The sequence below is a fragment of the Trichoderma citrinoviride genome (assembly GCF_003025115.1).
Source record: "Trichoderma citrinoviride strain TUCIM 6016 unplaced genomic scaffold BBK36scaffold_4, whole genome shotgun sequence".
Taxonomy (NCBI): domain Eukaryota; kingdom Fungi; phylum Ascomycota; class Sordariomycetes; order Hypocreales; family Hypocreaceae; genus Trichoderma; species Trichoderma citrinoviride.
Genome location: NW_020194712.1, coordinates 747,632 through 759,870, shown reverse-complemented (window position 1 = coordinate 759,870; position 12,239 = coordinate 747,632). Strand labels below are relative to the sequence as shown.

The following is a 12,239-nucleotide window of genomic DNA, read 5'->3' as shown; positions in this document are numbered from 1 at the left end:
CATTGCAAAGCATTGGAAAGCGGATATAATACGAACGATGCATATGTCTATTATGTTTCACCTGCATGTGTAGATTCAAGCCGATACTGAGTGTGTTCCATCAGATATCTGGACGTGCCGAGGTTTCTCATTGCCCGCACTCTGTAGTAAGTATTACTTGACCATGTGTAAGCCCGTCAATAACATCACTGTCTCCATCAAACTTTATATCACATACTCTTGTTCATTTTGAGCGGAAGACGCCCTTCTACTTTGATTTCCTGGTCCCACTGAGACGTCTAGAGTTCTAAATCCAGATACGAGTACATAGTAAAGTTCAATAGCCCCTGCCCCCCCTTTTCCCTGCCCACGCCAATATGATGATAAGTAAATACATGCAGAGGAGATTCAGCATCCCCCGTGCTCCTGGTAGAGTTGAGACTCGTAAAAAATAAACACGGGCTGCCACCTTCAACCACGTCCTGCGGCAGCCAATCCGGGCGTGTCATCAAGTTCCCGGCAGTTCCCCTTATTCCCCCATGCGTCGTTCTCCACGACTTCCAGCATCTCCGCCCCTGATTATTCGACCTGAGCTTCCCGTCCTTGGTTTCTTTGCAGTTGTACATGGTCCAACACACCTATTACATAACATCACCATCACCTCTTTCCGTCGTCTGGCAACTCCCGAAAGGCTGGCGCGGGAGCAGGAGGATCCTCCTTCGGGGTGTCGGTCTCGGTAGGGAAAGGAGGTGGAGAGCTTGCCTCTTTGCCCCCAAAGAACTTCTCGAAGTCTTCGTTGTCGTCGAACGGTCGCTTGCCGAGAATTCGGACCATGTCGTCGCGCGAGAGCACCTCCTTCTTCAGGAGCTCCTCGGCAATCAGCCCGACTTCCTTCTTCTTCTCCACCAAGAGGTTTCGACACCGGGCGTAGGCCTCTTCCACGATCCGATGCACCTCTTGGTCAATCTGCTGGGCCGTAGCCTCGGCAAATGGCTTCACCATGCGGTTCGGGTCATTGTCAAAGTGCACAGGTCCCACCTTCTCTGACATGCCCCATTGTGTGACCATGCTGCGTGCCATTTGCGAGACCTTCTTGAAGTCATCGCTGGCACCGGTCGTCACCGTGGGGAAGTGGAGCTCTTCAGACACACGACCTCCCATGGTCATGGCCATGCGGTCCATCAGTTGGTTGGTGTTCATCAGGTAAGCATCCTGGGGCAGGTATTGCGCATAGCCCAGGGCACCCTGGCCACGGGGGATGATGGAGACCTTCAGCAGAGGGTCTGCGTGCTTCAGGAACCAACCGCAGATGGCATGTCCAGCCTCGTGATAAGCTACCGTTTTCTTTTCCTCTGGCCTGAGAACCAGCGACTTGCGCTCCAAGCCTCCGATGACACGCTCAATGGCGCGCTCGAAATGCGTCATCTTGACGTCGTCTGCATTCTCTCTCGCGGCTGTTCAATTTGTTAGTCCACAGAACTCCCCAGGCGCCAGGTTATGTGTAGTGTTGTAGGATACTTACCAATCAGAGCTGCTTCGTTCACGACGTTGGAAATGTCTGCACCGGAGAAGCCAGGGGTCAGGGTGGCAAGTCGGCCAACGAGGTATTCGTGGTCTTCCTTGGTGACAATCTTCTTGAGGTAAACCTGAAAGATCTCCTGTCGTCCCTTCATGGTAGGTCGGTCAATGTAGATGTGCCGATCGAAACGGCCAGGACGCATCAGAGCCTTGTCAAGTATATCGGCACGGTTGGTGCCAGCCAAGACGACGACCTGCTCCCGCGTGTTGAAGCCATCCATTTCCGTCAGAATCTGGTTAAGCGTAGCCTCTCGCTCGTCGTTTCCACCAAATCCACGGCCGCTGTCCATTCGAGCACGACCAATGGCATCGATTTCGTCGATGAAAATGATGCAAGGAGCGTTCTTCCGACCTTCCGCGAACAAGTCTCGCACACGAGAAGGACCCACGCCGACAAACATCTCCACGAACTCAGATCCGCTCACGCTGAAGAAAGGCACGCCAGACTCTCCAGCAGTGGCCTTGGCAAGAAGCGTCTTTCCTGTTCCTGGAGGGCCGGCGAGAATGGCACCGCGAGGAATTTTGGCACCCAGCTTCTCAAACTTCTCGGGCTGCTTCAGGAAGCTAACAAACTCCATGATCTCCGTCTTGGCCTCCTCCAGGCCAGCAACGTCGCTGAACTTGACCTTGACAGCGCTTTCGGCGTTGAACTTCTTGGCCTTGCTTTTCCCAAAGTTGAACATGCCTCCGGCACCTCCTGCTCGTCCACCCATGGACCTCTGCGTCCACAAGATCAAACCGATGAAGAGAAGAGTAGGTCCGAATGCGAGAACCAGATTGCCGAGAGTGCTGCCGCCTGATTCATAGCTGACAGGTATTCTCTCCGACGGGGGGATACCCAGCTGATCTTGGGCTTCTTCCAGCTTCTTCTCAAAGGATTCAACCGATCCAATTGAGAAGACATACGTCCTTCTGGCGCCGGACCCATCGGCCGCTCCCTGGACGGCATCGGGATGCAGTTCCACACGCACTTGAGACCCGTTGACCACCACCAGCTTTTGCACGAGGCCCTTATCCAAAAAGGCCTTGCGCAGCTCTTGCCAGGTGATCTCCTTCTCCGAGAAGGGTCTGCTGAACGATTCGATTGCCCAAAGCGTGATACCAAGAACGAGACCAGTCTGAAGAGCATCCATCCAACCATTTCTTTCCGGTTTGGGTGATTTACCTCCAGAACCTTGCTGATTTGACTGTGACTCGTCGGACGCCTTGTGAGATCGGCCAGCATCTTCTCCCTTCTCTCCATCCTTGTGATCGCTCATCTCAGGGCTGTTCTGGTCAAACATGCCTCGCTTTCCCTGCTGCTGCTGTTCGATTTCCCACTCGGCCACTCGCTCGGCCATGACGAAGACGCATCGCATGAGTCTGCCCTTATCCATGATCGACAAGTTGCCGGGTCCCTGGCGCATCTTGCGTAGCAGCTCGCGAGCCTCGGCCGGTGCGCCGGTATGCTGAAGCCCCACCAGGACGTCTTTCAGGGTCTGCCTCTGGCCTTCGGGGAGCAGCTCTTGGAACGATTGTAGCTGAGAGATCTCCTCCTTGGTGAGACGAATCCAGCCCTCTGGTAGAGGCGGCAGAGGAATCTTGTCTGACTCTGGCTTTGCGTCATTGTTGTTGTTGTCGTTCGGCTTCTCTGGACCGGAGTTTTTGCTGTCGGGATGCGGGGGTTTGGACGAGTAGAATCGCGGGGCGATGCCGTAGGGCGTCGGCAGCGCTCGAATGGAGACTGCGCTGGAGCGGGCGACGAGCCTCTGTGTCCTCTGTAAGCTCACGCTATTTGAGAACCTCGCCAGCCGCGCGAGCTGGCCCGACTGACGAAGATATCTTGACATGGTGGCGGGCGGCGGTTTCTGGCTTGCGGCGGATCCGCCGGGTTGATGGCAAGCGACAGCGGCGCAAGCTTGTCTCACTCGCTGCGCTGGATTGCGCTTGATGTCTCTGAGTTCAGTGTACCTCAGAACAGACCATGCGCTGAGTGTGAATCGCGAGCAATGTGTCGGCGCCTCTTGCAGACTTGAGAGTTCTAAGCTGTTCCAGATGACACCACGAGATTGAAGCCTGCCGGCAGGCGAACCCACTCTAACCCCGAAATTTGTACGGAGTCACGTGCCGGAATTCGGCGCGATGCAGGGTAGCCTCGGAGCATCGGGCTTCCGCCTAGGTAAGAGAAAATCCGCTCCTCTGATATCTTGCCACCAAAGTCGTGCTGTCATAGAATCCATTGTGTTTATGTTTCTTTTCTATTACTGATTATGAAAGTAATGGTATGCTGGTCATTCGTCCCTTGAAAGTCAAATAAAAGGCCAACAAATGGAAAGAGAATACGGTTTTGGCGAATGAGCAATGCTATCAGGAGCCAAGTGTAACGAAGATGGAACGTATGTTCCCGCTGCCTTTGGCGAGGACTGTTTGGCTGCGTCCATCAACCGTTGTTGTTTCCAGCGAAAAGCCTTCGTCATGTCCTGGCGTTAGGTCCGGCCAATCTCGCCATATCACTATGTGCGAATCCATGGAGAGTTTGTGCTGAGAGAATCGTGATATAACACGAACCGCCTGCATCTCATCACCAATCTCTAACAGCATCGCTTTTGGCTTGAGTCTGTATGCGATGTCCAATAATCTGGCATAGAAGACATCCTCGTGCTCCCAATGTGCGGGGACGAAAATATCATCTCCTGGGACCAAGGCCAGGGACGGCTCATACTTGCGAACCGAGTGTCCAATCTGGCCGCCTCCATAGCGCCACGCTCGCCGGGAAATGTAGGGCGGATTAGATACCATCACATCCCAGGTGCGTTCTCGGAGCTTGTCTATAACTTGGTCCTGAAAGATGTCCGCTTGTAAGATACTGATAGTGTGGTTTGGTCGCATATCTGAGAGATGCCCAAGCCTGGCATTGTGAGCTATATTGGCTCTAGACAGGCTGACCGCTTGTGAAGAGACATCTACTCCTAGAACCTCTAAGCGGTCGAATCGTCTGGAGAGCAAAGAATAGAGGAGTAGAGGTATGCAGCCCGTGCCCGTACAGAAGTCGACGATTCCGAGACCCTGGTCCGATGCATCGACCCTCAAGCCCCCAGCCTTGATAAGGTCAGCAAGATGATAGGTGTACGCCTCGGTCTCGGGTCTGGGAATCAAGACGCCAGGGCGACATTTGATATCAAGGGGCCCAAACGGCTGAGATCCCAAAATGTACTGCAAAGGATAGCCTTGCCCTCTTTTTCTACACAGTCTGGCGAGCAGGTCCTCTTTGTTGGTGCGCGTGGTGCCGTTGACATGCTCTTGGAGCCATCGCAGCTCATTCACGGCAGATTGAAGGTTTCTGCAAGCTGGCAGCAGTGCAGCGAGGTTGGGTGAGCGACGATTGGCCCTGCGAAAGAGCCATGGCGGAATTCGCGGCATTGGCCTCGTAAGTATGTGACTTTGGAATAAAAGACAAAAAAAGTCGGAGTGGAAGCGGCGGTACGGAGTTCAGTTATCGCTGGACCTGTTTAGGGATAAGGGAGTGCCTGGGTCCGGTACAGTAAGATATGGAATGCCACTAGATCTTCCAGCGATTAAGTTTCAACGACTCAATCTATCAAGCACTCCGATCATATTCAAGGCCGAAGCTTCTTGATGCGTATCTGAAAATAATCCATCATTTTTACTGCCGAGTAATTCATTCTTCCATTACCGGCTTGGTTAACTTTGCGCCTCTCGGTTCAGGATCAACGCCGACGTCAAACGCTGCGCATGCTAAACTTAATCTGCATCCGGCCTTTAGCCGATGTGCCTGTGAAATCAACCTCGCCGCCCAGCCTCCGAATCGCCTCGCTGTCAAACCATTCAATATCCATATCACCCTTGACCGAGGATGCCATCAGAACCCTTGTGAACCAGTCTTGTATCGGAACCACAGTCCTCAGGCAGACAGAGACGATTTGGCATCAACGATTCCCTATAAAGCCGGTTTCCTCTTACATTCTTAGTTGTCTTTTCGCCGCCGATTTGCCGGTATCCCCTGGCCGTGCAGCCTCCGTCGAGCCTTCCGTCAACGCGTCGTTCTGAGCAAACCATCAAGATTTCACGGCCAAACTCCGACATCCCACCAAGATGAACGCACCGGACCGGTACGTATTTGATTTAATTGCTGAATTTTCTTCTGTTGCCGTCATGCTTCATCACCTGATGTTCCGGTCGATCTCCCGTGATGTCGCCAAGCCTCGCCTGAAGCCGGGAGCCATCGTGCGTGACTGCAGATATCCAAGGCAAGAGCAAGGCATTGAAACATCGCTTCTTCCTGGGCTTCCATTGGAGCAATTGCGCGGCTCTTGCTGATGATGTGCTTCTGTTTGTCGATGGCCTGCTGGTCTATGCAAGTGCGCAATCAGCAACCATCTCAGTCTGCACCTGCCGTCTCCCCAGAGCCGCAAACAACGGCACATGAGCTGGCAGCTGGAAGATTCGGCAGCTGCCTGGATGCCGTCCGTGCCAGAGACTCACCTCTGCTTCTCTTTCCATCATTCAGCACGCTTCATTATCTTCTTCACCAACATCAATCACTTCCTGTTATCTATTATTCGCCTTGACTTCAGCAAAAATGTCGGGTTGCAACACGAAGCATGACAACCTCCAGGACCATCCGTTGCGTCTTTCCTTACTCTGACCAGCTTCGACCCTCGTCATGGGCACTGGGCTAACCTTGGGTCAGTTTCGAGCTCTTTTTGCTCGCCGAAGGCGAGAAGAAGATTGAGGAGAAGGTCTATTCTGGTGAGTGGCTGCCGTTAAAGTTTCGGGTCAACTCAAGTACTTATCCTCTACTTCGCAGGCATGTCCAACACTTCAGATTTCTTACTGAAGAAGGAAGACCACACTCTGGGCAACCTGCTCGCCGAGCATCTCAAGGCGCACCCCAACGTCTGGATGGCCGGATACAAGAGTAGGTATCGGTCTCGGCTGATACGATGATGTGAAGGCTAACCAGGATACAACAGTTGCTCATCCTAATGTCCCCGAGCTTTACATCCGCGTCCAAACAGACGGGACCATTTCTCCTCGCGACGTCTTTACGTCAGTGTGCGAAAAGCTCATCAACCAGCTCGAGATGTTGTATCAGGAGTTCACTCGCGAGTGGGAGCTGAGACGTATCACCAACACCGGAGACCAAGGGAATATGCCATCTAATGGTCTTTGAGCATTTCACGAAGCCGTCTTACAGGAAGGCGTTATGGGAACGGGGAATCTGGCTTTTGTTTTCGGCTTCGTTTGGGCCGCGGAAAATGAATTTCGTTATTTTGCTTTCTTTTTAAAACTGACAGTATGCATATTGGGGATAACGCGAACCAGTCTCGAGACTGGATAGATTCCAACAATTTATAGAATATTTCTTCCACTGTCGCCGGATCATGGTAGTCCTGTTCACAGGATGTGAGCCACATGCATAAAATATGCCGTAGAAGCGTGCCCCTTTTCATAGTGAGCCGGCAGGCACTGAAGATATGCGTAAGGCTGTAGATTCCCTCAAGCGGTGGCACCGACTGGCCCTTCTCCTCCTGGAATCAACTACGGGGTTGTGTCAGCCTATTCGACACATTTCCGAGTAGGAGAGGGGGAGAAGGCTATACCATGCAGATATTGTTGCCGTTGAGCAAAATTTTGGGGAGCTTTGTGTGGTTTCCGGAGTAATCGCTTGACGGGGGGAAGAGAAGAGTGAAAAGTCAGCTTTGGCCCTTGGATTCAGAGCAAATTACGATGAAGACTCACAACTCCGTCACATCCTCCAGCACCATGTCTATACTCTAGTTAGGAGACAGTTTCGTGATGGTTCATGTGCATCCGTATACTTACTGACGTAGTCATCGAACCCCAGGAGCGTGCCGCTGAACTCTGGCTTAGGTGTTAATATCCACACGGTACAGTGACAGGACAATGCCGGGCCTTGGTACCTTTGTCTCCCTTCATGATGACCCATATCCTTGATCCGACACACTTGTCAATGAGTTCTGGAGCGGCGTGTCAGAGTGTCAAGCCAGAGCTGGAGGAGCATGAGGTTCAGTCAGCGACTGCTCAGGACTCACCGAGGGGTAGCAGTTGTGACGCCATCTTGACCTGGCCTGAAGGGGTTTCTTTCGCCTGTTGCCTCTGCGACGTGGCGGATGTAATCTTTCCACAGTTGGATATCTGGCGAAGGGAATATTTACCGCGGAACAAAAGCCGGTAGAACAAGGATCTGGCGCAGGCTCACACTCTCTTGGTTGAAGTCATTCCCAGCTCGAATCTGGTGGGCTGGTGGCGCTAAATTGGGCAGAGGCAGGACAAGGCAAAACAGCGCCTGGTCCCCACACGGCAGGACAGCACAACCTCGCGATGCTGACTAAGGGCCGTTGCACAGCTGCGCCGTCCGTCCTCCGCAGTCGCATCTGCACTCATCCCTCCATCCCTCCATCCCCATGCTCTTGTTTTCTGCAACTAAGCGCGCTGATACATGATGGCTGCCTCAGCGGCCAATCACCCTCGCCCGCATCCTCAGCTCCCCCGTTCCCTCAAGCCCCTTCTGGCGTCCCTGCTGCCCACGGCGCGATCCTAATGGCCTGGCCCGCGATACTGCCTGCAAGCTGCTGTACCTGTAACGAACGAGGCGTTGCTCAGGTGCTGCTCCAAGCCGCGGACCAGCTCTGCCTATGCGAGTACAGGTCGGGTACTTAACGCCAGTCCTCGTCCAGCCCGCGCGGAGCATGCATTCATGCCTGTTTGCTCCCGTCCTGGGTTCTTGCAGAGGCGCCCTGGCCAGAGCAGCGACGAGCAACATGAGCTTCAACTTCAACCACACCAGCCAGCTATGGAGCTCGCAGCTCGGCGTGCGCTTTGGAGCGCTTGCGACTCTGCCGACGACGACCGTTGCCTCGGGGCTTCACACTTCGGCCCTGACGGGCGGCGAGGAGGGGCGCGCCGACGGCCCTGTAAATCCGGATCCGTTCCGCGTCCATGACCCAGCGCCGCCAGTGCAACCACGCTCAAGAGATGTTGATAGGCCGCTCAATCCGTTTGCCGAGCCACACCATGTCGCCGTCATATCAGGGGAGAGCATCACCGCAGCTGGCACTGGCACAGATGCGCTGCCTTCAAGCGGTTTTGGTCAACCGCACATCGGTCTCCCCGGGCAGAGTCTAGCAGCCAGCCTAGGAGCGAGCATCGCCGCTCCTGTCGCCGGCGCTGCTAGTGGTGCAGGTGCAGATGCTGATGCCGGTGCTGATGCCGAAGCAAGGGCAGTTGTCGAGCCACCGTCGACGCCGCTAGAGTTCAGCATCTCCAAAGAAGAATTTCTCGCGGCTCGTGCCGCCGTTCCTGGCACCTCTCAGTCTCACTGGTCACATACAATGTACCATCGCGCCGGTGAGAATGGCGCCGTGGATAATGTCAAGGTTCATTACTGCGAAAGTAAAGCCACGGCAGAGCGTGTCTGCAAGGAGTATTTCCTCAACGAAGATGTCCTCGGCTTCGACCTGGAGTGGATGCAGTACGCATCGCGTACGGACGGGCCGCGGCAGAACGTCTCTCTCATCCAGATTGCAAGTCCTAGCCGTATTGCCCTGATCCATGTGGCATTATTTCCAACAGAGGAAGGCGACCTTGTTGGTCCGTCGTTGCGCAAGATCTTGGAGAATCCTAACGTGACCAAGGTCGGCGTCAACATCGGCGGAGATTGCACTCGCCTCAAAAACTACCTCGGCGTCACTGTTCGTGGCGTCTTTGAGCTAAGCCATCTCTACAAGGTTGTCAAGTATCTTCCAGAGAAGCCTTACATGGTCAACAAGGGGCTGGTGTCGTTGGCTACTCAAGTCGAGGACCACCTCCTGCTCCCTCTATACAAGGGTCACGTTGTTCGAACGGGCAATTGGATGAGACGGCTCAACCCTCAACAGATTCACTGTAAGACTACTGTCTCTGCCTAAGCAGATGGCTGTTGGATACATTTGGCTGATAAGTTGCAGATTCCGCGTCGGATGCTTATGCAGGCCTTCAGCTCTACTACGTGCTCGAAGAAAAACGAAAGGCAATAGTGCCTTGCCCTCCAAGGCCGCACCATGCGGAACTGCGGCTACCCATCCCCCTTCCTGAGCCTCCGGTTGTTGAGGCTCAAGCAGAGGGAGATGCAATGACAACGGATCCTTCAACAACAACTCCTAGAGACGCAGCTGCACCCACTTCAAGACGCAGACCTTATAAGCCGAGAGCTCCCAGGCGCAGAGCTGCATCGTTAAAGGCTTCAACATCAGATGTTGCAGCCTCAGAAACAGCAGCGACGGGAGACGCGGCTACCGAACCTTCAGCGGCTAAACCGCCGTTTGTAGACACACGAGACGCGCGGATCATTGAAGCCGAAGTCCGAATGCGCGAGTATCGCTCATCCAAAGGAACCAAGCTGGAGACAACCGCTGTCCGTCTCAGAGCGTACTACATCTGGCATCGGAATGAAGACCTTTGCCCTGCCGATATCGCGGCGCTCCTACGAGACCCACCGTTACTGACGACCACTGTCGCGAGCTACGTTGTAGATGCCATACAGGCTGAGAAACTGCCTTATCCTGCGATCAGATTGCATAAAGAGGTCATGTCGTATATAGATCTTACGAAGCCCTACATGTACAAGTATTCGACTCTGGTAAGGGAATGTACGGAGGCGGTAGAGAAGATGATGAAAGAACAGCAGGCAGAGGGGCAAGAAAAGATGGGGAATGGGCAGCAGACAGAGGGGGCAGAGGGGGGAGACACAACATGAAGCATGGAGACATGGGACTTTTGAGCGATTAGAACATAACGCGTTGTATAATTAGTACGGTAGCCTTTTGGTATATGCAAACATGGGACAGTTTTATGTTTTCTATTCTTCCTCCTTTTCAAGTAAAACAAGCCTTCTATGATGCCAGCAACCCCTTGCCCCGGTTGATCTGAACCTTCTTGTCCTCTCCTCCGCTGACGATTCCCCACGTCTTGTCCCACACCACGCTCAGCACCTTGGCGCCGTCTCCCGCAGGCGGCAGCTTCTTGCCCTTGAGCCACTCCCTGCCAATAGTATAGACGGGCTCGCTGACGCTGCCGCCGCCCTCCTCGGACGAAGCGGGTCGGACGCTGCGCAGATCCCACACGCGGCACGTGCTGTCGTGCGAGCCGGAAACGAGCGAGTAGTCGTTGTTCCGGGCTGGGGGCCACGGAGACGACCATGTTGACGTGCCCGCGGAGGGTCATGGCGGCGGTGGCGGCGGCGGACTCCCTGGGGTCGAGGAGGGTGATGTGCCTCGCCGAGGAGCCGGCGGCCACGAGCGACGTGCCGGGCAGGGCGGCCGCGCAGAGGATGGGGTGCATGGTGGTCAGGCGGGAGACTTCCCGCTGCGTGGTGAGGTCGATGGTCTTGAGTGTGTGGTCCAGGGACGCCGAGTACGCGACGGTCGAGTCCTTGGGGTGGAAGATGGCGGCCGTGACGGCCTCGTCGTGCAGGGGGATCATGGCCAGGGGCCCGCGCTGAGCGGTCGACCCGGCGTTGGACAGCTTGGCACGCTTGGTGCTGTGCGCCGAGGGGAGGGATTCGGGGTCGGCCTGGGGGGCCGTGCGTTTGGAGGCGGACCACAAGCCGACTCGGCCGTCCGACGAGGCAGTCAGGATGCGCCGGGTGGAACCGTTGACGTCGATGCTGTGGATGTTCTTCTCGTGGCCCCAGAGCTCCATGTTGGGCTTGAGGGTGCCGGAGAAGCCATCGTCCGCCTCCTTGTAGTCCCACACGACGACTTTGCGATCCAGGCCGGCCGACGCCAGCTGGGTCGGTGACAGCCATCGCACGGCGTTGATGCGCTGAGTGTGTCCTTCGCCTTTACCGCCGGCAGAAACGGCAATCGCCGTTCCGGACGGGTTCCAGATCCTCACAAGCCCGTCATAGGAGGAACTGGCCACGCGGTCGTTTACGGTGGCACCCCCGGCAAGCAGGCCGGCGGGAGAAGTTGACGACAAGACGTCGACGCCGCTGACCCAGTCGTCGTGCTCAAAGCTGGCTTCGTAGACTGGGGGCAAAAGACTGCGGACGTAATGCAGGGTCAACGTTGTCTCTGCGGACAGGCCGTTCGACTTGAGGTATTCTTCGATGCTGGTTTTCAAAAAAGTGCCGTTGGCGAGGAAATCGAGAGGGACGGGCGATGAAGTATCCAGCATCGACTCGGAGTTTAAGATACGGGAGAGGCCATAGCGCTTGATGTCTGCGTAATGTTAGCAATTCTCTCCCAGTGATGACCGTGGACAGGAAAAGGATGAAGGGAAAGAGGCAGGGGTACCAACCTGCTGGCACGAGCAGTTGTCTCTTGGACTCTGGGAGGACAAGGTCTGGCTCGTCCGTGGTGAAGACGACCTTCACCTGAGCAGATGAGGTGTCCATTGCGGCAGAAGAAGAAGTGCTATAATTCGTTCTGGAGATGATTCAATTCGAGTGTTCAGGTAGTCCTTGGCCAAGGGAGAATGGCACTCGCGGAGGTTTCGCTGTGGTTGGTGCGAGTTGCTGACAATGAGCTGGTTGTAGGCTAGAAGAGAATCCAAAAAATTTTGGACGGACGGCGCAGCCTTGCATGTAGTGGACCTACTGTGGGGCGCAGGGCAGAAACGTACATCCAATCAAAAGCGCTGTTGCACAAGGCTGAGCCAGCGGCCTAATGCACGCTAAG

General features: G+C 54.9%; 6 protein-coding genes across 6 annotated transcripts; 2 read left to right on the top strand and 4 right to left on the bottom strand.

Annotated features, from left to right (window-relative positions):
- Positions 1-597: 597 nt before the first annotated feature.
- Positions 598-3,391, bottom strand: BBK36DRAFT_1194572 (ATP-dependent metallopeptidase Hfl). Its single transcript, XM_024896860.1, has 2 exons — positions 1,502-3,391; positions 598-1,433 (listed from the first exon to the last, which is right to left on the bottom strand). The coding sequence occupies exons 1-2, from the start codon at positions 3,384-3,386 to the stop codon at positions 637-639; spliced, it is 2,682 nt and encodes an 893-aa protein (XP_024751321.1). The 5' UTR covers positions 3,387-3,391; the 3' UTR covers positions 598-636.
- A 512-nt stretch (positions 3,392-3,903) lies between these two features.
- On the bottom strand, positions 3,904-4,956 carry BBK36DRAFT_1114277 (S-adenosyl-L-methionine-dependent methyltransferase; the record flags this gene model as incomplete). The annotated part of the gene is made up of 1 exon (XM_024890009.1): positions 3,904-4,956. The coding sequence occupies one exon, from the start codon at positions 4,954-4,956 to the stop codon at positions 3,904-3,906; it is 1,053 nt and encodes a 350-aa protein (XP_024751320.1).
- A 693-nt stretch (positions 4,957-5,649) lies between these two features.
- Positions 5,650-6,730, top strand: BBK36DRAFT_1139514 (RBP11-like subunits of RNA polymerase; the record flags this gene model as incomplete). Its single annotated transcript, XM_024893313.1, has 4 exons — positions 5,650-5,666; positions 6,248-6,306; positions 6,365-6,475; positions 6,531-6,730. 4 exons carry the CDS (start codon positions 5,650-5,652, stop codon positions 6,728-6,730), a joined length of 387 nt encoding a protein of 128 aa, XP_024751319.1.
- Positions 6,731-7,056: 326 nt separating this feature from the next.
- Positions 7,057-7,638, bottom strand: BBK36DRAFT_1115394 (LSM-domain-containing protein; the record flags this gene model as incomplete). The annotated part of the gene is made up of 6 exons (XM_024890128.1): positions 7,057-7,098; positions 7,161-7,224; positions 7,300-7,327; positions 7,384-7,422; positions 7,482-7,538; positions 7,614-7,638. The coding sequence occupies 6 exons, from the start codon at positions 7,636-7,638 to the stop codon at positions 7,057-7,059; spliced, it is 255 nt and encodes an 84-aa protein (XP_024751318.1).
- A 704-nt stretch (positions 7,639-8,342) lies between these two features.
- On the top strand, positions 8,343-10,315 carry BBK36DRAFT_1115252 (ribonuclease H-like protein; the record flags this gene model as incomplete). Its single annotated transcript, XM_024890112.1, has 3 exons — positions 8,343-8,495; positions 8,589-9,465; positions 9,528-10,315. 3 exons carry the CDS (start codon positions 8,343-8,345, stop codon positions 10,313-10,315), a joined length of 1,818 nt encoding a protein of 605 aa, XP_024751317.1.
- A 136-nt stretch (positions 10,316-10,451) lies between these two features.
- BBK36DRAFT_1167289 (WD40 repeat-like protein) lies at positions 10,452-11,956 on the bottom strand (the record flags this gene model as incomplete). Its single annotated transcript, XM_024895029.1, has 3 exons — positions 10,452-10,643; positions 10,747-11,780; positions 11,860-11,956. The coding sequence occupies 3 exons, from the start codon at positions 11,954-11,956 to the stop codon at positions 10,452-10,454; spliced, it is 1,323 nt and encodes a 440-aa protein (XP_024751316.1).
- Between the last annotated feature and the right edge of the window lie 283 nt (positions 11,957-12,239).

Bases quoted from the DNA above. Each gene is read 5' to 3' on its own strand.
- BBK36DRAFT_1194572 (XM_024896860.1), bottom strand. From the start codon at position 3,386: ATGTCAAGATATCTTCGTCAGTCGGGCCAGCTCGCGCGGCTGGCGAGG. The intron at 1,434-1,501 runs GTAAGTATCCTA...CAAATTGAACAG, and splicing joins GAACGAAGCAGCTCTGATTG to CCGCGAGAGAGAATGCAGAC.